Consider the following 22441-nt stretch of genomic DNA (forward strand, 5'->3'; position numbering starts at 1 on the left):
ATTAAATTTGTCCCTAGACCTTGCATTCTTCCTAAGCATTTCACCATCACTTCCAGATTATTCAGATTGGGATGAATTCTCAATTACACCTTAAGACTGTTGTTTTCAGAATCTGTGGAGGTGTTAGCACTTATATCAAGAGTGAATAATTTATCCTCACTGTTGCTCTTCATCTCTTCCTCAGTAGAATACTTGTCGAGAAAAAAATTGTAATATTAACCCTGATGAACAGTAAGACACAGGCGAAGTCGAATGCAGCAAAATAAGATCACAAGATACAAAGTACCCAAACACAATTTAGCTGCCAGAATCTTGAAAACCTACAGTGATGTGGAGTGAAAAGCCACTGTACATTTAAACTCATCCACAGCACACAGGTACCTGAGAGGTAGCATGCCTATACTCATCATCAGCAAGGAGGCATGAATTAACTCATCATTAGTGCTCAATAAATGAAGTAGAAGAAAAACGAAAATATCTTAAACAAAAAGGTAGCCTCACACACACACACACACACACACACACACACACAGAGAGAGAGAGAGAGAGAGAGAGAGAGAGAGAGAGAGAGAGAGAGAGAGAGAGCATTTGAGCAGATGAGGTAGACAAACTAATATGAAAAACAAATTGTAGTAAACATACTTTTATGGGTTAACATTAGAAAAAACTTTAAAGGACAAATATCTTATTTGTAATATGACATTTCCTATATACTTTATATAGTGCAGTGTGTTTCATTATGCTGGAGATCAACATGAATTAAAAGTCCAAAATTGTATTTATTGCATTCATGGATGGCTACACATTTAGCAAACAGTGATTCATTTTATTTAAAAATCACTAGGGAATCTTCATTACACCATACAAAAATATTTAATATTATTACAAATGTATTTATTGTTTGAAAATACATTCTAGAGAAATATGGCAAGATTATAGATTTTTTTATGTACATAAAAGGGATATGATCATATTTGGCCTAAGTGATTTTTTATTTAGCTCCAAATTGAGTTTATGAAAAAATATATGTCGTATTATTTGATTAGACACAGAAGCTTTACAGGCAACATTTCACTCAGCCTCTGCATTCACAGTGTCACAATTGAGGCAATGGCATACCGGCTTTTTCATCTCTTCATATTTCAGAGACAATAGGTACACTCTGAATGGCGATATTGGAGAGGTGTCACACTCTCCTAGGCCTTTCTGAAACTGTAAGGAAAAAGCAGCTTGAAGTGGGTTCTTAAAAGTTATGAATTACAAGCTCTATTTCATACATGATTTATCTTAACCACATTACTTCAGCAAATAGTATCAGTAAAACAAATCACAGACCATGACACTATGGCAAATTCATTTCAAAAACCATTGTCACAGAGTTGTGCAGAACATGGTGATTGCTCCCAAGAATCTTCAACAAGCCAATTCATTAAATTTACTCATTTTAAGCTGCAAGGGGCGATCTATTGATAACAGATTAGAGAAGCTAAACTTCTTGGCCATCAATGTTATGACCTTCAGATCCCAACGATCAGGCTATTGCATATTTCTAACAGTGCTCTGGTGGCAATTATGCATTCTGTTGAGAGTAGCATAAGACAGATATATGTGGTGAACACCTGTGTATAGAGTCATTTTAATTTTGACATGCAGTGCATCAGTCTTCTAGTCTGTTATGTACCTCCCATGCGATATCCCCACACATACCTGATCCTCACATCCATCCCAAGAACCATTCACAATGAAGTGCGCCTCTTGTCACCCAGTACCACCTGGAATCGGAACGACTTAAGTATGTCCTTCATCAGGGCTTTGATTATCCATCATCATGTCTTGAAATGAGGGGCATCCTACCCATGATACTTCCATCCCCTCCCAAACTGGTGTTCCACTGCCCACCCAAACTCCACAATATCCTAGTCCATACCTATGTCACTCCCACCTCCAATCCCTTGCCACACGATCACACCCTTGTGGAGCACCTACATGCAAGACCTGACCTATCCACCCAACCAGCATCTCCTATACCAGACCTGTCAAAGGCTCATCAGAGGCTGGGCCACCTGTGAAAGCAGTCATGTTGTATACCAGCTATGCTGCAACTACTGCAGAGTGTTTTACGTTGGTATGACAACCAACCAGCAGTCAACCAGAATGAATGGCCATATCTAACTGTCCCAAAAACAAGGTGGACCGTGCAGTGGCAAAACATGCAGCAGGGCACAACATGTGAGATTTCAATGGCTGCTTCACAAACCATGCCATCTGGGTCCTCCCCACCACCATTAGCTTTTCTGAGCTGTGCAGATGAGAGCTATCCTTACAGCACACCCTTCACTCCTGTAACCTCCTTGGCCTAAATCATCTAAGCTAACTCGTCCCCCCCCCCCCCCCTTTCCACTCAATAGTGTGTGTGTGTGTGTGTGTGTGTGTGTGTGTGGGTGTGTGGGTGTGTGTGTGTGTTTGTGTGTGTGTGCGTGCGCATCTTTTGCCTACAACTTAAGAAAGGAATTTCGTTATGAAAGCTAGGAAAGCAAAGCTCTGTACCTTTTGTTCCTGTATCTGTCAACGACACAGCATTTCTGCCTTTCAGTGAGCCATCCCCATTATTCCTAAATAATTCATCATTCTCAACCAGAACTTTCCACACATTACAATTCATGAGAAAGGGTGCTTTTACTGCTATTTTAAGACATTCGCAACAGCCTTCTCTTGAGATCTGAAGAAGGTGACATTGATATGAAAATGAAGGTTATTATTAGCAGGCTTGGCAAAGAAGTTTAGTTTCTCTAAGCCAAGCAAATTTATTTTACAAATGTGAATGAATGAGGCTCACTTGTGATAATATTGTAATGATTTTACTTTGAATTATTCCAGTGAGTAAAAAGTAAGAAAACTGTGCAGGAACATACACTTTCAGACAATGGACACATATTTCTGCCACAACTGAAGACAGGCAGAGAGGCAGAACAGGAGAGAGAGAGAGAGAGAGAGAGAGAGAGAGAGAGAGAGAGAGAGAGAGAGAGAGAGAAATGCTGGCAAGTAGTAGTGAAACGGTTCTTAGCTCATGTAAAAACACTTCTTTAGTCGATAAAAAGTGTAGAAAGTGCGAAAAATGTTGAAAACTGGAATCACATGCAGTGAATGCAACAATTCGTTTCATTTTCAATGTGCTAAACTTGACTCATCAGTGAAAGAAAACAACAAATTTATGACAAGCTGGAACTGTATTCAGTGCTGCCTTAAAACCTAAGGTAAAATTACAAATGCAAAAAGTTGTGACTGTAAGTGTGAATTCTCAGCATTAGTTGAAGATTTAATAAGTGAAATTCAGTGTTTAAAAGCTGAGATTACATTACTAAATAAAAAGGTGAATAAAACTGATTGACAGTGCCTGTCGAACAATAGTAGGCCTAAATCAAAAGCCAAGGAATGCTTTCCAACTATTATAACTCAAAACAGGTATCAGATTCTTGACGAAATACCGATAGCGGAAGTTGCAGCATTGAAATCTGTGCAAAGTAAAATCAACCGTTCAAACTATAACAAAATTGACAGTGATAATTTCAAAAAACGCCAAGTCCCAAACCCATGTATTAATGCTAAACTAGTGAGTGAACATACACAAAATGTTCAATGTAACGTCAGTGAAATCTGTGAAAGAAATGACAGTGTAATTCATGTACTAGGCAGAAAATGAAACTCCATGTTAAAGAAATGCACACCTCTGCCTTTAAAAACTCTCCCTTCAACAAAGGCATTAAAATATACAACAGGCTGCCATCAGAAATAAAACCAGACTGTATTTAATAAAAAATTGAAATCATTCCTACTTGATCATTTTTTCTACAGTGGAAGTGAATTTCTGCTCCACATGGGTGGAAAGAAACATGCAAAAAATGTAGCAAAGAATTTTGTAAAAAGTAAAACATTAATGCAAGTATGTGCAAAAATCCTGCATCTATATCATCTCCTACTAAGCAAATTAAGTGCAGAAAGAATATCCAACCAGGTACTGTTGTTTATATGTGTGAGAGTAATACAGCATTAAAATACAAATGTGTAACTGAGTATGTAATTTGTGTGTTCATAATGTCTCAGAAAATATGGTGTTGATTCACAGGACAATAAATAAATAAATAAAATCAGCAGGCTGAAAAGATGCATAGACAACATATCTGATGCCATGGCCATAGCAATAAATGATGTAACTGCATCAGGTTGTTTCCCAGATAGTCTGAAGATAGCACAAGTAAGCCCGATTTACAAGAAATGTGATAAATCTAAAACTGAAAACTACCGCCCCATTTCAATCTTACCTGCATTTTATAAGGTAGTTGAGAAAGTTATTTATGCCAGACTAATGACGTTCCTGAGTCAACACAATTTAATATTTGAAAATCAGAATGGCTTTATGAAAAACAAGTCAACTTCAGTAGCCACAGCACAATTAATAGACAAAATAATAACTGCCATGGAGAACAAGGAATATGTAACTGGAAGTTCCTTGATCTAGAAAATGCTTTTGATTGTGTCAAGATCACCATATTACTTGACAAGCTGTGGAACGTGGGTACCAGAGGAACTGGCTAGGAGCTAATAAAATTGTATATGAGCAATAGAAAACAATTTGTCTTGCTTAAAACAAACAGTGGGTCTTTCAAATCTAAAATTACTGATATCGAATATGGAGTGCCTCGAGGTTCTGTCTTAGGACGCCTTCTTCTCTTGATTTATGTTAATGATATATAGTATTGTTCTCCTAACTGTAAAAAAATATTGTATGCAGATGATATATCAATTGTGTGTATACACAAAGAATATGACAATCTGGAGGTGCTGTGAAACAGTGTAACTAATGAAATAGTCAAGTATTTTAATGAAAGCCATATAAATGTAAGTGCTTCAAAGACTGCAATGATGGAATTTAACACAAGGAAACACATAGAATTTGGCATGAAATTATCCATAGGAAATGACATAATAAAAAACGAAAAATGGACCAAGTTCTTGAGAATTACAATCCAGGACAGCCTCAAATGGGACATGTATATTGATTCCTTAGCCTGTAAGCTGCCGAAGAATGTATTTGCTATAAATATGATTAGCAAATATTGTAAGGATATGGGTGTACTAAAAACTGCCTATCATGGCTTATTCTCGTCAAATTTAAACTATGCTGTAGGAATATGGAGTGCAACAACTCAAACCAATCTAAGCACATTAATACTACAGAAAAAAGTTATCAGATTTATTTGTGGTGCCAAACCTAGAGAATCATGTTGAAATTTGTTTCCAAAATTAAGTGTGCTTACCATTATAGATGTATACATATTGAAAGTTATATTGCTCATGAAAACAATAAATCCAAATTTCAACTGTGACCTGCACCAGTATGATACAAGGCAAAAGTTCAGATTCCACGTGAATACCCACAGAACAGCTTTATATGAAACAATGCTATTCATGCTGAGCTGAAGCTAGCCAATGCTCTACCAAAAAGTCTCACAGCCCTTCCTACTAACAAATTAAAAGCACAGCTAAAAAGAATCCTAATTGAAAACCCTTTTTATTCCCTAGACAAGTACTATATCTATATGAAAAGTGATTCGTAAGCATGTCAAGCTCATAGTTTTAAGTAACCTACAACTAATATAATGTTGATAACAACAATATCTGTAATACTGTGATTGTATACTACCAAATGTAAAATGCATCAAAATGTAAAATTTATTAATACAAACAAATCTTTAGTTTGTAATTTATAAACTGACGTATTCAGAAGAATAATCTGTATGATGTGCTGAAACTGTATTATTTCTAGGGGGAAACATTCCACGTGGGAAAAATATATCTAAAAACAAAGATGCTGTAACTTACCAAACGAAAGCGTTGGTATGTTGATAGGAGACAACAAAAAACACACAAACACACACACAAATTTCGAGCTTTTGCAACCCAAGGTTGCTTCATCAGGAAAGAGGGAAGGAAAGATGAAAGGTTGTGGGTTTTAAGGGAGAGGGTAAGGAGTCATTCCAATCCCGGGAGTGGAAAGACTTACCTTAGGGGGAAAAAAGGACAGTTATACACTCGCACACACATTGGTAAATCACCAACTGACATGCCTACACTGTGAAACGTTCTATGTGGGAATGATCAGCAACAAACTGTCCATTCGCAAAACGGACACAGGCAGACAGTGTTTTTTGGTAATGCGGCTCACCCTGTGGCTAAACATGCCTTGGTGCATGGCCAGCACGTCTTGGCACAGTGTTACACCATCCGGGTTATCTGGATACTTCCCACTGACACCAACCTATCAGAACTCCGGAGATGGGAACTTGCCCTTCAATATATTCTCTCCTCCTGTTACCCACCAGGCCTCAACCTCCTCTAATTTCAAGTTGCCGCCCCTCGTACCTCACCTGTCATTCAACAACATCTTTGCCTCTGTACATCTGCCTCGACTGATATTTCTGCCCAACCTCTTTGCATTTACATATGTCTGCCCGTGTCTGTATATGTGCGGATGGATATGTGTGTGTGTGCAAGTGTATACCTGTCCTTTTCTCCCGCTAAGGTAAGTCTTTCCACTCCCGGGATTGGAATAACTCCTTACTCTCTCCCTTAAAACCCTCATCCTTTCGTCTTTCCTTCCCTCTTTCCTGATGAAGCAACCTTGGGTTGCGAAAGCTCGAAATTTGTGTGTGTGTTTTTTATTGTCTCCTATCAACATACCAATGCTTTCGTTTGAGAGAGAGAGAGAGAGAGAGAGTAATTAGAAAATGTGTAGTAGTTTTTTCAAACATAAGAGCAATTTTTGTCAGTTTTTATGTGTTCACGCACCAACAACCGATCAGCTGCAACTGAGTGGTTGCCTGTCTGCCTTGTGTCCATCTAGGAAATTCAATCATTGAGATGTATTACTAAACTATTTGTAATAACTGCTGATCCTCAAGTTGAAATAAATTATCCACTAAATGTAATTAACACTTCTGCAGAGAACAATGTCAGTGAGAACAAGAAGAAAATAAGTGATATTATTTCAGATATTTAACTCAAAAGGGTCACCAGGAAAAATTTCTCTTTCACATCTTGTGACTTATCTATGTAACTGTAAGTGAAAAGAAAATTTCATGGAGCAAATCATTAATTGTGATTAAAAATATATAGTCTCACCATTAAAATGTCACAGAAAAACCTGTATACAGTATATTTTCAAAGTAGCTTAGCATGTTATCAAAGATTTCACTTTTTTTAAAACTCAGACAAATATATAAAAAAAATAATGAAGCAGTGAGGATGAACCAGTTAAAGCTATGGTGATATTGACCAACATCAGCACCTACTAAACATGAAGCAGTTTTGTTAAAAAATGTAATTATTTACATTAATTACACCAACATAAATACAGTCTTCTCTATTATCATCATAGTATTAATGTTTAGTGTCACAGATCACACCTGAACTATGTTTCCAGTGATTGTTTTAAGTTTTTCGAAAGTGGGAGTATCGCGAGCTTGATTCAGAATCACTGGAGGATCAATTAACTCTTAGATCAACATATTTTATGTATTTTAGTTTCTGATATCTCATCATGATTCATGCCTCTCTATCAAACTCTTAACTTGTATATGTGGTTTGATGCATATATATTAATGTATTTTTGTTTAATATGCAACTTTAGACACTATCTTTGGACAACATCCCTTCACCTTAACTATTTCCCATAGTTATTTTTGCAGTATCAGAGTAAAACTGTATTCTCAGTATTATAGTATATTCAACATCATTTCAAAAATACTTAAGTATCTCTTTGCTTAACACAACAGTGTTTGAATAAATACCTATTTGCCTTACCTGTGTCATTCTCATTTTCATGCTATGGGTACAAAGTGTGAGCCATTCTGGGCATGTGGCTGAATCTCAGTGTCATGATGGTTCTGAAAATACAGAACAGTTTCAGGTTCATTTCAGACTCATTTATTAATTCTCTTGAAATATATTTTTTCACCATTGCTCCATGTAAATAACAATGCTGCTGAGCTATTCAAAGAAAGGATTCCTGTAATAAATATTGAAATTATTGCATTGACTTGAATTTTCACAGGTCACACATTACTGTCAGTACTAGGCTGCATTTTGCTTAGAATGATAACATATAACATCAACGAATAGAAAATTTATTCCAAGAGAAAAGAAATGGTATTTAGCCCCTATTTAGAATTTCCAGTTACCAGTGTGTTGCAGAAGAGTAGTGGACTCCAGCTGTGAGAACAGACTTCAGTGTTCTTACTAGATAGAAAAGTGAGAGATTCTTTAAATCTTGCCAGTTAAAGTAGTGAGAAATACATTGCAAATAAAAATGTAATATTTAATGTAATTTATTTCTGAAAGCTTCCTCTTGTTGTACTTCATTCTTTATTATGATCAATTCCAGCTGCTACAAAATATTTTACCCATTACAGTATTCTGCTATATCTGTATTAGTATCTGATCCACAAACTTTTATAACTAGTATTATTACTTGTTTTAATATCTTCCAGATATTTCTGCTGATGGCACATTCTTTTGTAAATGAGATCTACTGAATACAATAACTATTAGTTATACATTCTGCTTGCTTCTATACTGTTGTGTTCTGTACATAACCCATCTGTACTACTAAATACACATTCACATAAAAGTAATCCAAATATTCATATTCTTCACGACATCATGAAAGATGTACATGAAAAGACTGTGGATTTTGAAGTTTTGCAGTAATGAAAGGATAAAGTGACCAGTGCTTAATTTCAGTCAGGAATTGTTTCCCTAATACTATGTCATTAACTGCATGTATTGAGACAACTGCCTGGAAATCTTAAAGTCACATGAAGGAGAGAAAATTTTCTGCCAGACTATATGAACAAGTTAAGATTTTACCAACTGAGATCACATGAGTGATTCTGGCATCCCAAAGTAGAGTCACTGGCATTGGAAAATGTATGCCCTGTACAATAGTTGAGAAGGTGTGACAGTTGGTAAATAGTCAACATAGGTAACATGTGAATGATTGGTCTTTCATAGAATTAAGAATTATATCAGTCATCTCTTACTGCTCTGTGCAAAACGTATTTACAAAATAGGAGGCTCGTCCAGAAAATAAGCACAGTTTTGGAAAAACTCAAAAACATTTTTTTCAAACCAAAATTTATTTTTAAAAGAAAGAGAATTTCTTAAACTATTTCTTTACATAGCTGCTAGCATTGTACAGGCATGAGTTATAGCATAAAACAAACTTTTCTATGCCTTCTTCATAGAAAGATGCCACCAGTGAAGACAGCCATTGCTGAAGATGGTTATTACATCACCGTCACAGTTAAAGTGCCTTCCTCCCAAAACATGCTTCAAGTTCACACACAAGTGGTAGTCAGAATGTGTGAGCTCAGGTTATATGGAGAGTGGTTGAACGCTCCCAGACAAATTGCTGAATAAGACTTTGAGTGACACTGGCAGAGTGGAGATGTGCAGTATCATGAAACAACACAATGCCTGGCCTGAGTATTTTACACCTTTTTTTAAAATTGCATGCTGACGTTTTCTAAATGTTTCACACCTCTGGGATGTACCTCAACAAGCAGAATGAACTGTCTGTTCCAGAACTCACTGCGCATGATGTTTTGTACTGATAACATTGTTTTGAATTTTTTTTGTTTTGGGGGTCATGAGCACTTCCACTCCATCAACTGTTGGTTTGATTCTGGAGTGATATTATGAACACAATTTTCATCAGTCACAATTCTGTTTAAGAATTCATCTTCCCCATCACTATATTGAGTAATAAATGTTGAAGCACTGCCAAATCGCTTCATTTTGTGGACATTCATAAGCATTTTTGGAACTTAAGGGGAACACAATTTGCAAAAAGTTAAGCAGTTTGTGACAGTCTCATTCAAAAAAAAATTTCTGAACCATGTGGAAACTCATCGCTATTCTTATTGTGAACCATCTGCTTTCATACATTTTCTCATTCACTTTCGCAATCAAATGAGCATTGATTACAGAAAGCCTACACTCCATTCTTCACCATGAACAGTGGTTCATCCATCATTGAATTGTCTCACCCACTTTCTCACCATTAAATCAGTGATTATATTTTCACCATAAATCTCTATGTGTTGACAATGAATTTCGGCTGGCTTAATATTCTTTGCATTCAAAAACTGTGATAGGGAACATACTTCACAGTCAGTGAGCTCAAAGATTGTCTTAAACATTTTGAATATTCACTAAAAATGTAAACACAACACAATCTGTCTGTAATGACATCAGTGGAAAGAAAAAGAATCAGAAAGATGAGTAACAGTACTTACTTTCTGGAAATACCTCATATACAGATCAGCAAACACGATTAGAAGTGCGTAATACTCTTCAAGTGTGATACATGAATGAAAGCAATGTTTAAGTTAGCAGCTGAACATTAATTCATAAAACAATTTACATGATTTTGGTTTCTTAGAATTGTGGGCCCCCCATGAACCATGGACCTTGCCGTTGGTGGGGAGGCTTGCGTGCCTCAACGACCCAGATAGCCGTATCGTAGGTGCAACCACAATGGAGGGGTTTCAGTTGAGAGGCCAGACAAACGTGAAGAAGGGCAGCAGCCTTTTCAGTAGTTGCAGGGGCAACAGTCTGGATGATTGAATGATCTGGCCTTGCAACACTAACCAAAATGGCCTTGCTATGCTGGTACTGCGAACGGCTGAAAGCAAGGGGAAACTACAGCCATAATGTTTCCCGAGGGCATACAGCTTTACTGTATGATTAAATGATGATGGCGTCCTCTTGGGTAAAATATTCCAGAGGTAAAATAGTCCCCCATTTGGATCTCCGGGCGGGGACTACTCAAGAGGACGTCGTTATCAGCAAAAGAAAACTGGCGTTCTACGGATCAGAGCGTAGGTTGTCAGATCCCTTAATCGGGCAGGTAGGTTAGAAAATTTAAAAAGGGAAATGGATAGGTTAGTTCGATATAGTGGGAATTAGTGAAGTTCGGTGGCATGAGGAACAAGACTTTTGGTCAGGTGAATACAAGGTTATAAATACAAAATCAAAAAGGAGTAATGCAGGAGTAGGTTTAATAATGAATAAAAAAAATAGGAGTGCAGGTAAGCTACTACAAACAGCATAGTGAACACATTATTGTGGACAAGATAGACACGAAGCCCAAACCTACTACAGTAGTACAAGTTTATATGCCAACTAGCTCTGCAGATGATGAAGAAATTGATGAAATGTATGATGAGATAAAAGAAATTATTCAGGTAGTGAAGGGAGACGAAATTTTAATAGTCATGGGTGACTGGAATTCGACAGTAGGAAAAGGAAGAGAAGGAAACGTAGTAGGTGAATATGGATTGGGGCTCAGAAATGAAAGAGGAAGCCGCCTGGTAGAATTTTGCACAGAGCATAACTTAACCATAGCTAACACTTGGTTCAAGAATCATGAAAGAAGGTTGTATACATGGAAGAACCCTGGAGATACTAAAAGGCTTCAGAAAGATTATATAATGGTAAGACAGAGATTTAGGAACCATGTTTTAGATTGTAAGTCATTTCCATGGGCAGATGTGGACTCTGACCACAATCTATTGGTTATGAACTGTAGATTAAAACTGAAGAAACTGCAAAAAGGTGGGAATTTAAGGAGATGGGACCTGCATAAACTGAAAGAACAAGAGGTTGTACAGAGTTTCAGGGAGAGCATAAGGGAACAATTGACAGGAATGGGGGAAGAAATACAGTAGATGAAGAATGGGTAGCTTTGAGGAATGAAATAGTGAAGGCAGCAGAGGATCAAGTAGGTAAAAAGACGAGGGCTGGTAGAAATCCTTGGGTAACAGAAGAGATACTGAATTTAATTGATGAAAGGAGAAAATACAAAAATGCAGTAAGTGAAGCAGGCAAAAAGGAATACAAACGTCTCAAAAATGAGATCGACAGGAAGTGCAAAATGGCTAAGCAGGGATGGCTAGAGGGCAAATGTAAGGATGTAGAGGCTTATCTCCCTAGGAGTAAGATAGATACTGGCTACAGGAAAATTAAAGAGACCTTTGGAGAAAAGAGAACCACTTGTATGAACATCAAGAGCTCAGATGGAAACCCAGTTCTAAGCAAAGAAGGGAGAGCAGAAAGGTGGAAGGAGTATATAGAGGGTCTATACAAGGGCGATGTACTTGAGGACAATATTATAGAAATGGAAGAGGATGTAGATGAAGATGAAATGGGAGATACGATACTGCGTGAAGAGTTTGACAGAGCATCGAAAGACCTAAGTCGAAACAAGGCCCCTGGAGTAGACAACATTCCATTAGAACTACTGACGGCCTTGGGAGAGTCAGTCCTGACAAAACTCTACCATCTGGTAAGCAAGATGTATGAGACAGGCGAAATTCCCTCAGACTTCAAGAAGAATATAATAATTCCAATCCCAAAGAAAGCAGGTGTTGACAGATGTGAAAATTACCAAACTATCAGTTTAATAAGTCACAGCTGCAAAATACTAACACAAATTCTTTACAGACGAATGGAAAAACTGGTAGAAGCCGACCTCGGGGAAGATCAGTTTGGATTCCGTAGAAATGTTGGAACATGTGAGGCAATACTGACCCTACGACATATCTTAGAAGAAAGATTAAGGAAAGGCAACCCTACGTTTCTAGCATTTGTAGACTTAGAGAAAGCTTTTGACAATGTTGACTGGAATACTCTCTTTCAAATTCTGAAGGTGGCAGGGGTAAAATACAGGGAGCGAAAGGCTATTTAAAATTTGTACAGAAACCAGATGGCAGTTATATAAGTCAAGGGACATGAAAGGGAAGCAGTGGTTGGGAAGGGAGTAAGACAGGGTTGTAGCCTCTCCCCAATGCTAGTCAATCTATATATTGAGCAAGCAGTAAAGGAAACAAAAGAAAAGTTCGGAGTACGTATTAAAATCCATGGAGAATAAATAAAAACTTTGAGGTTCGCCAATGACATTGTAATTCTGTCAGAGACAGCAAAGGACTTGGAAGAGTAGTTGAACGGAATGACAGTGTCTTGAAAGGAGGGTATAAGATGAACATCAACAAAAGCAAAACGAGGATAATGGAATATAGTCAAATTAAGTCAGGTGATGCTGAGGGAATTAGATTAGGAAATGAGACACTTAAAGTAGTAAAGGAGTTTTGCTATTTGGGGAGCAAAATAACTGATGATGGTCAAAGTAGAGAGGATATAAAATGTAGACTGGCAATGGCAAGGAAAGTGTTTCTGAAGAAGAGAAATTCGTTAACATCAAGTATTGATTTAAGTGTTAGGAAGTCGTTTCTGTAAGTATTTGTATGGAGTGTAGCCATGTATGGAAGTGAAACGTGGATGATAAACAGTTTAGACAAGAAGAGAATAGATAAATAGTTTAGACAAGAAGAGAATAGAAGCTTTTGAAATGTGGTGCTACAGAAGAATGCTGAAGATTAGATGGGTAGATCACATAACTAATGAGGAGGTATTGAATAGAATTAGGGAAAAGAGGAGTTTGAGGCACAACTTGACTAGAAGAAGGGATCAGTTGGTAGGACATGTTCTGTGGCATCAAGGGATCACCAATTTAGTACTGGAGGGAAAAAATCGTAGAGGGAGACCAAGAGTGGAGTACACTAAACAGATTCAGAAGGATGTAGGCTGCAGTAGGTACTGGGAGATGAAGAAGCTTGCACAGGACAGAGTAGCATGGAGAGCTGCATCAAACCAGTCTCAGGACTGAAGACCACAACAACAACAACAGAATTGTGGGAACATTTTCCATAAAGATTCAGAGTGGGTAACATGCTTATCTACTTGTATCTCTTATGTCACTTGGTGTGGGCACGCAACAGTTCTGAATGATGGAAGCAGAACTTTGAAAATGGGTACTGACTGCTGTGAGACATGTGTGAAGAGATTCAATTGCTAGTTTGTCTACCTTGCCTTGTAAAGAAAGATAAAATTTAATGATATAATATTTATCTTATTTTTTCAGTCTTAACATACCAAGAAAATCACATTGTTTTCAAATAATCTGACCAAAGTGCAATATGGAAAGCGCTCAGTAGAGGCTATTTTAATTTTCTTGTCATCCAGTCATCTTGGAAGTACGATTATTATGTAGGTTCATTCTCTATATTCTTTTGTCTAAACATATTCAATTTCAATTTTGTATAATGAATGAATTTCTGTCTAAAGGGAACAGTATGGTAATCCAGTGATCAGGAAATACTAGAGTTGTTTTTTTCTTCTTAGTTTGTTTCTGTGCACCACTGTGTCTGGCACCAAATAATATGGATTCTTTTCTTCATCAATTCAAACAGATATTTTTTGAAGATCTATTTGTTCCTGCTAAAAACACTCTTGAACACAATTGTATTGTTGACAATAATTACTTCACAAACCACATCCTGAAAAAAAATGTATGTCATGTTGCAATAAACATACATGTGGGTTAACCAAATCTGAATTTTAAAGGTGATTCAGAATGAGAGTCATTGTCAAGTATTTTTCCAAACATCTTATGAGACTGAGACAGCAAATAAGATCTGTCTGTAACACTTATAAAGATGCTAAGAACTGCAAACTAATTCCAGTTTTTGTACGTGATAAATATTACCATTAGAATATACTAAAAATAAAACAAATATTGTGGTTACTATAATAATATGTATATTTAATTTGAAGTTGGAAAAACAGTAGGCCAAATCTGACGGGATTTCCTGCATTTGCATAATTTACATGGGTAATGCAAGTTAATGATTTAGCAGATGAACTGAGCCACAGTTACCATAAATATCTGCTGAGATTTTATTTGTGGCAGTTGAACAGTACTCTAAAATTAAAGCATATCTCACCTCATGTAGTACTGCAACAACAACTAAATGGGAACATCTCAGACAACATTCTTTCTTTCCGATTCCCAGAATACAAGGATAAGTACATGAAGGACATGTAATGTAATTCTCTTACATATATTTAAATATCTGTGAAGCAACAGATGTACAAAAAATTATCCTAATGAAAATAATTAATGTCACAAATCGTCAACACTAAACTCGATTTTTTGCTTCTATGAAAGCTTGGGATACATAGTCTACATGTAAACAACATAATGAGGCCTGAATGAAAACCTTAATAACAGTAATCAAGAAGACATTCTCAAGTGGTCCTGAATGTGTTTAAAATGGTAAACAATAATTTTTGAAACATTTTAGTATCTCACAAATGTAAAATTGAACGTTTTGGATGGTGCATCAATTGATACCTAAAAGAAGTAAGTAAATTTTATTATTGTGCTCTGCAAAAAGTTGGGTATCATGCTTCTACAAACAACTATGTGCTAGATAACCAACAGAATAGTCTTTGTACAGAAACAAATTTATTATTGTAATAAATGTTATAGAATAATAATAGACAAAAATCAGTACTATTGTGATGGACTGTGCAAGTCATAAAACACAAATTCTAAACTTAATGGAAAACATTCTTCAGTGAGCATGCTTTTTATAAACTAAATTACATTTAGGTACATAAACTATTTTTTTAGGATTACCTACTATGACAAGAAATTTCCACCAAAAGTAATAAAAAACCAGCACTTTGACACAAACACGATTCAGTACACTGCCTGATAAAAAAAAGTGGAACACCCGGAAAACATTGTCAGATATCAATGTAACTCTGTACTCATAAACACCATTGGCAGGAATGTAAATCATTAGAGTAGCAGTTCTCTGGAACAGTCACCAGACTGCATTAACATTGTTCCTGTTTAGTGTTGTTACTAAATTTGACAGGGTGTATAAGGGGGCATGAACAACGTCGGATGTTGACTGATCACTGCAAAGGACGTGGAGAAGTCATATACTTTTGAGAGGTGGCCTTATTAGTTCCTGGCAGCATCTGAAAGAGGATTCAATGTGAATATCCATTTAGTGGGCTGCTCAACTTATGCAACATTCAGATTTGTTGGGTATTTGGGTGTGATAGTGGCCTGATGTTTCACTGCATGGGAATGCGGGGCCAAGCATACTCATTATCAAGGTTCTGGTTGACCATGTCTGACCACCATAAGGAGGGATTGCCATATTGTGCACTGACCACATCAAAATCTCTTCACATATATGGCAGCCACATGAGAACAAATAATGGGCTCCGTGCAACACTCTGTATCATCTTGCACCATCGTTCGGTCAGGAGCCAGACTAGGGTAATAACGTCCCATGCTTATACTGTCATTAAGACAACAATTAAAATAAGTGGGGAGCATGAACTGCCAATGAACGGTATTGAATTGTATTCACTGACAAATCGTGGTTCTGATCATCGTCGGCCAGTATGGCGACAACCTTGGGAGGGGTCCCATTCTTCCATCATTTTCGAGAAGCAAAGAGGTGTTAGTCCTAGTATCATGCTGTGGGGAGCCATTGGGTATGTCTTCAAGGCTTGGATGGTATTCAATGAGGGAACTGTGATGACTAAATGGTACTTCACAGGCATCCTGCATCCTCAATTGTTATTTCTCGTGGGACAGTATTGTGGTTCCATTTTACAACAGGACAATGCTCGTTTGTACACCTCTAGGGACTTCCTGTGTCATTTTGAGGGACTCTCACAGCCAGAAAGATACCCAGATCTATCCCTGATAGAATATGTGGCACCAGGTTGGGCATTAATTCCATCCCAGTGACCATATTCAGGATATCAAGAACCAGTAACAACAGTTGTGGGCCAGCTTGCCTCTGGAGATTATAAAATGGCTTCATAACACTCTACCCAACTGAAATCAGTGCATCCATCCATACCAGAGAGGGTGTAACATCATGCTGATAAGTTGGTTCATACGCTAAACTTCCTGTAAATTTTGCTCAGTATTGTAATCCCAGAACCAATATCACATATCCTCTCAACCCTTGAAGTTTCAGTTTGATTCCTCCTCACCTTCTGGTTGCTTCACTTTTTTGTCTGGAAATGTGTTTGTCTATTACAGTCCCCATTATCTACTGTAACTAAATTCATGCAGTGTTGGATAGGACAAACAACCCAAATTAGGGCCTGAGGTATGTATTACCTATGAATTACAGTGTATTATATAATGGCAGATTACATAAATATGATTAATTCTCTTGCTTTTACACAATGTCTAAGGATTAATGTGAAATTTTTATTTTTGCACATAATATTGTAAATATTACAACAGAACATTGGTACCAGTAACATACAATATGAGAATTGAAGGTTATTTGATAGTGTGCAAATCATACCATAAAATCTATTTCTCATCCTTATACATGTAAATATTACAAGGAAATTGCAGTAGCCTAAAGAACAACTTATCTGTAAAAAAGAGATCTTGCATATCTCTATGACAGTATTGATATCAACTCTTTTATGTGTCACTATATAGCAAAGTAAGCTCTTCATTGTTTTTTGTTCATTTACTTTGAAGGCAAATTCTTCTCCAGGCCCACAAATAAGCTTTGCTTGTTTGTAAGTGTGTGTGTGTGGGTGGGTGGGTAGGTGGGTGGGTGGATGGGTTGGTGTGCGGGTTTGTGCGCACGTATTAGTCATGAGTTACCACCTCAGAACATTACATTATAATGAATGTACAAAACAACAATTTAGAAAAACAGATAATTTATCTAAGAAATTGTACAATCCATAGGCACACCTTCAGAACTTTTTCAACTGTAATGAAATGAACTTACGTAGTAGACAATCAATCCCAACATGAAGAGGAACATACAGGATATGGCACAAATCAAGAAGTAGGTCAGTGAATTTTGATATGGTGATCAGTAACTAGCTCCATATATTTGATTAATCATTGTCGGAAATATAATAGGTGGTCTTCGTTTAACAATAATAATGTACATTTCTATGTTATTATTTAATCTACTGTGTGAGAGTAAATGAATTGCTTATTCTTTGCAGAGCAGTCGTGGTTTTTAAGTTACATGGTTAATTAATCACCTCAGTGCCTACACACATATACTTGTGTGTTACTTCCTCTAACAATTTTATGTGGTTTATAGGTGCAGAGAAATGAACATTATTTGCTAACATATTTCAATATGCATCGTATAGCTGTCTTTATATAGGTGTCCAAAGTTGATTATATGGTATGTCACTCAAAGAAATGTCTCCATTACATCAAACTTCAGTTATTATGCTGATAATGCTACTGATTTTTCTGTCTAAACTAACACAAATGAACTGTTTTAGTAGGCCACAACAAGAAACTGTGAAACAAATGCAAACATATGGCAAAGTATTCATGGTAAACAAATCAGCCACAGTTGTAGGCACAATATCATTCACGCACATTTAAATGGGATAGTCACAATTGCCTATAAGGAATGTTGGTGTAGGTTAAGGGAATTGATTAAAAAACTTGTGCCATTGAATTTCCACCACAGTGTACTGTCAAATGATGAGACATCACCATACTTTATCCAATGAATATTGGACAATCTCCTTATCAAACAAAGAACAAAAAACTAATTTTGAAGAACCAATCCTAAAGTTTCTAAATGTAAATCCTCTAGATTTCTTTGTTTAGACACATGTCTGCTGTTAATATCCATGGACAACAATAATAACATGGCTATTTGGACATTTGTTGTAATTCAGTAGGTCTAATTTCTCTGAAGTTTCACTGACCCACGAACTTCGATATACTGGCAAGACCTTGTCAGTGAGTACATAAAGAGATATCTCAAATGCTTTTTTGAGGTTCTTATATAAATGCCTGTATCAATATCTGTAACTGTACAATAGTATACAGAGCATAAAAAGAACAATGGTCAGTATCATGAGAGGTGTCATTTGAAGTAAAGAAGTCCATGTACATGTAAGTTTTATACCAAACAATGTTAGAGTACTGGTTTATTCGCCAGTGATATGCAATTCTTATCTAAGGAACAAGATTACTAACACTGAAAAAAAAAAAGGTACTTGAACAGTACTTCCACCATGAGGGAGTCTCTGCACTATACGGTGAGGCAACTTCTGAATGCACTTCCCCTTATTGTTGGACTGGTCATGGAGTTCAACATCGCATTTATTTCTGTCTCAGACAAATATAGCACTGAGCTCCAGTTCACTTGTGACTGCGTGTAGGATGATGTCATGTCATACTTCAAGCAGTTCTTGATCCAGTACAAAAAGTAGTGGATACTGACATCAATATGTAACATCATATTTATGATGTGCACTGTGTTTGAGTTTATATGCCCATTGGATTCCATGGAGTTAAATGTATATTTGAAGTATTGTAATCTTTTACGTATGGTTTGTACTACTATGAACTATGTAGTAACTACTTAAAGCTATTATACAATTGTAGTACATTAGCCTTTTGGAGCATGCCAAATGGAGAAAAGTTGAGGGAGCTAAATAAGTGATGATTGGGTTGACAAAACTAGGAGTCGAAGCTGGGGACTGTTCATAGCCACCAATTCTCCAGTGCTAAAAATTCTGGACATGGCTCAGCAACTAATATTATGTACAATTTTCATACATTGAATATTTGAGAGAGATAGGTACCTAGCTTGACTGCTTGTTCATAATGATGGTACAAATCTCTCATGCTCCAGGGGTACTATGTTGCAGTGTTGCAGATGGCAGCTGAGGCAGAACAATTACTAGCAAGCAGTATCTTCTGAACTTGCTGTTCCTCAGATGTATTAGACTGATCAAATATACATGCCTCTGCCTGAGTTGATATTTTTAAGTCTGTAGCTGGTGATTGTAATCCAATAGTTACCAATTTGTTCAGTAAATATATTTCCAACGTGTAATCAAACAATGGAAAATCCAGGATGGAATGTAACAATATTAGAGAAGGAAAGGTGCTACTCACCATACAGCGGAGATGCTGAGTCACGATAGGCACAACAAAAAGATTCATACAATTATAGCCACACACACGCACACACACACACACACACACACACACACACACGCACACACACACACACACACACATGCTAATGAAAATGCAACTTGCACACACGTCTGCAGTCTCAGACAGCTGAAACCACACTTCAGCTGTCTGAGACTGTAGAAATGTGTGCAAGTTGCATTTGCATGAGTGTGTGTGTGTGTGTGTGTGTGTGTGTGTGTGTGTGTGTGTGCCTATTGCTGACAAAGGCCTTAATGGCTGAAAGCTATAATTGTGTGAATCTTTTTGTTGTGCCTATCACTACTCAGCGTCTCCGCTATAGGGTGATTTACAACATGTATGGTATCTGGGAGCAGTAACACCTACTTAGTAAAGTGGATTTCAGACAGTCCACTGAAAGCATCAACTTGGAAAGAAATTGTTAATGGTAGCACAATACTAATTCTTTTTGAGATGTCATTTAATCACAAACAGAGTAGAGGGGTCATTTGAAAAGGTGTTTCCCTTCTATTTATGAAAATGTCTACAGATTGTAACAGGTACTTTGAAATCAGTGAAACATCTAAGAAATGAACCATTATTAGCTGACACAATTACTTCCTGCACATCCTGAAAACAAATTTGTATCCATTTTCCTTGGAACAGCACTAAATTCTCAGTTTCAGTGGGTGTGTTGTCACTTTTCAAGATCTCAGGCATAAATGGAATGAAAAGTTATCATTGATGTGAGAATGTAATGAACAGGGGCAAAGTGCAAGTTCAGAAAAACAGTCCCACTGTTATTGACATTTAGTCCATTGGTATTTGTGTAATCCATAAAAGGCGGTTTCAACATCTGTAAATGATAACTTATGCTTCTAATACAACATTCTACTTCAAGTATCAGTGCCAAGAACGTGACCTGTGTGAAAAACAAACAAGCTGAAAACAATGGATAAATTTCAGGCAAATGCACAGTCAGAATTCAAGATGGTTTATAATCTGTTGAAGGTCAAAAGATATGGCAGATTATGTTTACGTTTCATACTCTGAAGAAAGGAAAAATTTTTGGATCCAAAAATCATATACAATTGTTACAAATTTTGCTTCTGCTAAAAAAAAAAAAAAGAAAAGAAAAAAAAAAGAAAAAGAAAGGCTATGGGAATGGTTACTCAACGCAAAATCAGCTAAAGCCAGTATAAAAACAAGTGCCTAAAACTATTCTTGCAAAGAGTGTTATGACGTAAAATCTGTAGTCTCCTCTACAGCATTTAAAAAGTTTAAAGGGATGATTTTTAACAAAACTAAGGATTCCAAATGTACAAGCAGAAAGAAAGGAACCCAATAATTAACTCAAACTATAGGGTCTGTCACTAGAATCACATGATTTTCAAATAAGATGTACTTAGTTTTGCTGAAAAAGATTTTTTATTTATAACAATACATGGTATCTCCTGGAATTTCAGTGTCATTTACATTTTGAAGATCGCATTACTCATATTTTGGCCATTTACATTAATGTATGATTGTAGCTGGTTCTGAAAAATCTGAGTAGAACCAATTAACACCTGACACAGAACACAAACTGTTTTCTCTTGAAATGATGTCTTCAGATCTTCAAGGCAGTGCAGCTTTTTAACGTACTCTTGAGACACGAGATATCCTCACAAAAAGAAGTCACATAAGACAGGCACTATCCTCATTGCCTAGTCCACAAACAGATTGCATGCCATTTCCCCACACATCCTCAATCTTCTCATCACCCCCTTCAGCCTACAAAAGAGTGCCCTCTTTGTCACCCAGTACCATCCTGGACTATAACAACTGAACCACATCCTTCGTCACAGCTTTGATTGTCTATCAACATGTCCTGAAATCAGGGACATCCTGTCCAATATCCTTCCCATCCACTTCTACAGTGGTGTTCCACTGCTCACACGACCTACACAACATCCTAGTCCATCACTACGCCACTCCCAATCCTAATACTTTGCCACCGGGATCATATCCCTACAGAAGACCCAGGTGCAAGACCTGCCCAATCCACACACCCAGCATGCACTATCCCAGTACTGTCACCCCATCAAAGGTCAGACCACCTGTGAAAGCAACAATGCTGCATACCAGCTCTGCTGCAACCATTGCACAGGTTTTTGTACTGGTATGACTACCATCCAGCTGTCCACCAGGGTGAACAGCCACCACCAAACTGTGGCCAAGAACAAAGTAGACCACCCAGTGGCACTAAGTGCAACTGAACATAACATGCTTGAATTCAATGGCTGCTTCACACCCTGGGCCATCTGGAGCCTTCCCTTCATCACCAGCTTTTCTGAACTATGCAGGTGGGAGTTATTACAAGACATTCTCTGCTCAGAAAATTATCCCAGTCTCAACCTATGGTAAATTATTGTTGTCCCCACACTCCCCCCCCCCCCCCCCCCTGCCAACAGTTTCAGCAGATGGGAGTTATTCCTACAACACACTCTCCACTCCTGAAGTTATTCT

The 22441-nt window shown here is 37.1% G+C and overlaps 1 protein-coding gene across 1 annotated transcript in view; it reads right to left on the reverse strand.

Moving 5' to 3' along the window:
• Positions 1-839: 839 nt before the first annotated feature.
• Positions 840-22441, reverse strand: part of LOC124804395 (leukocyte tyrosine kinase receptor) — an 874407-nt gene continuing 852805 nt past the window's right edge. Inside the window, exons 26-27 of the mRNA XM_047264751.1 lie at positions 7861-7943; positions 840-1212 (exon numbers count right to left, since the gene is read on the reverse strand). Of these exons, the coding sequence (XP_047120707.1) occupies positions 7878-7943 (66 nt within the window). The 3' untranslated portion in view covers positions 840-1212; positions 7861-7877. The remainder of the gene's footprint in view (positions 1213-7860; positions 7944-22441) is intronic.

Source organism: Schistocerca piceifrons, chromosome 1 (genome assembly GCF_021461385.2).
Source record: "Schistocerca piceifrons isolate TAMUIC-IGC-003096 chromosome 1, iqSchPice1.1, whole genome shotgun sequence".
Taxonomy (NCBI): Eukaryota; Metazoa; Arthropoda; class Insecta; order Orthoptera; family Acrididae; genus Schistocerca; species Schistocerca piceifrons.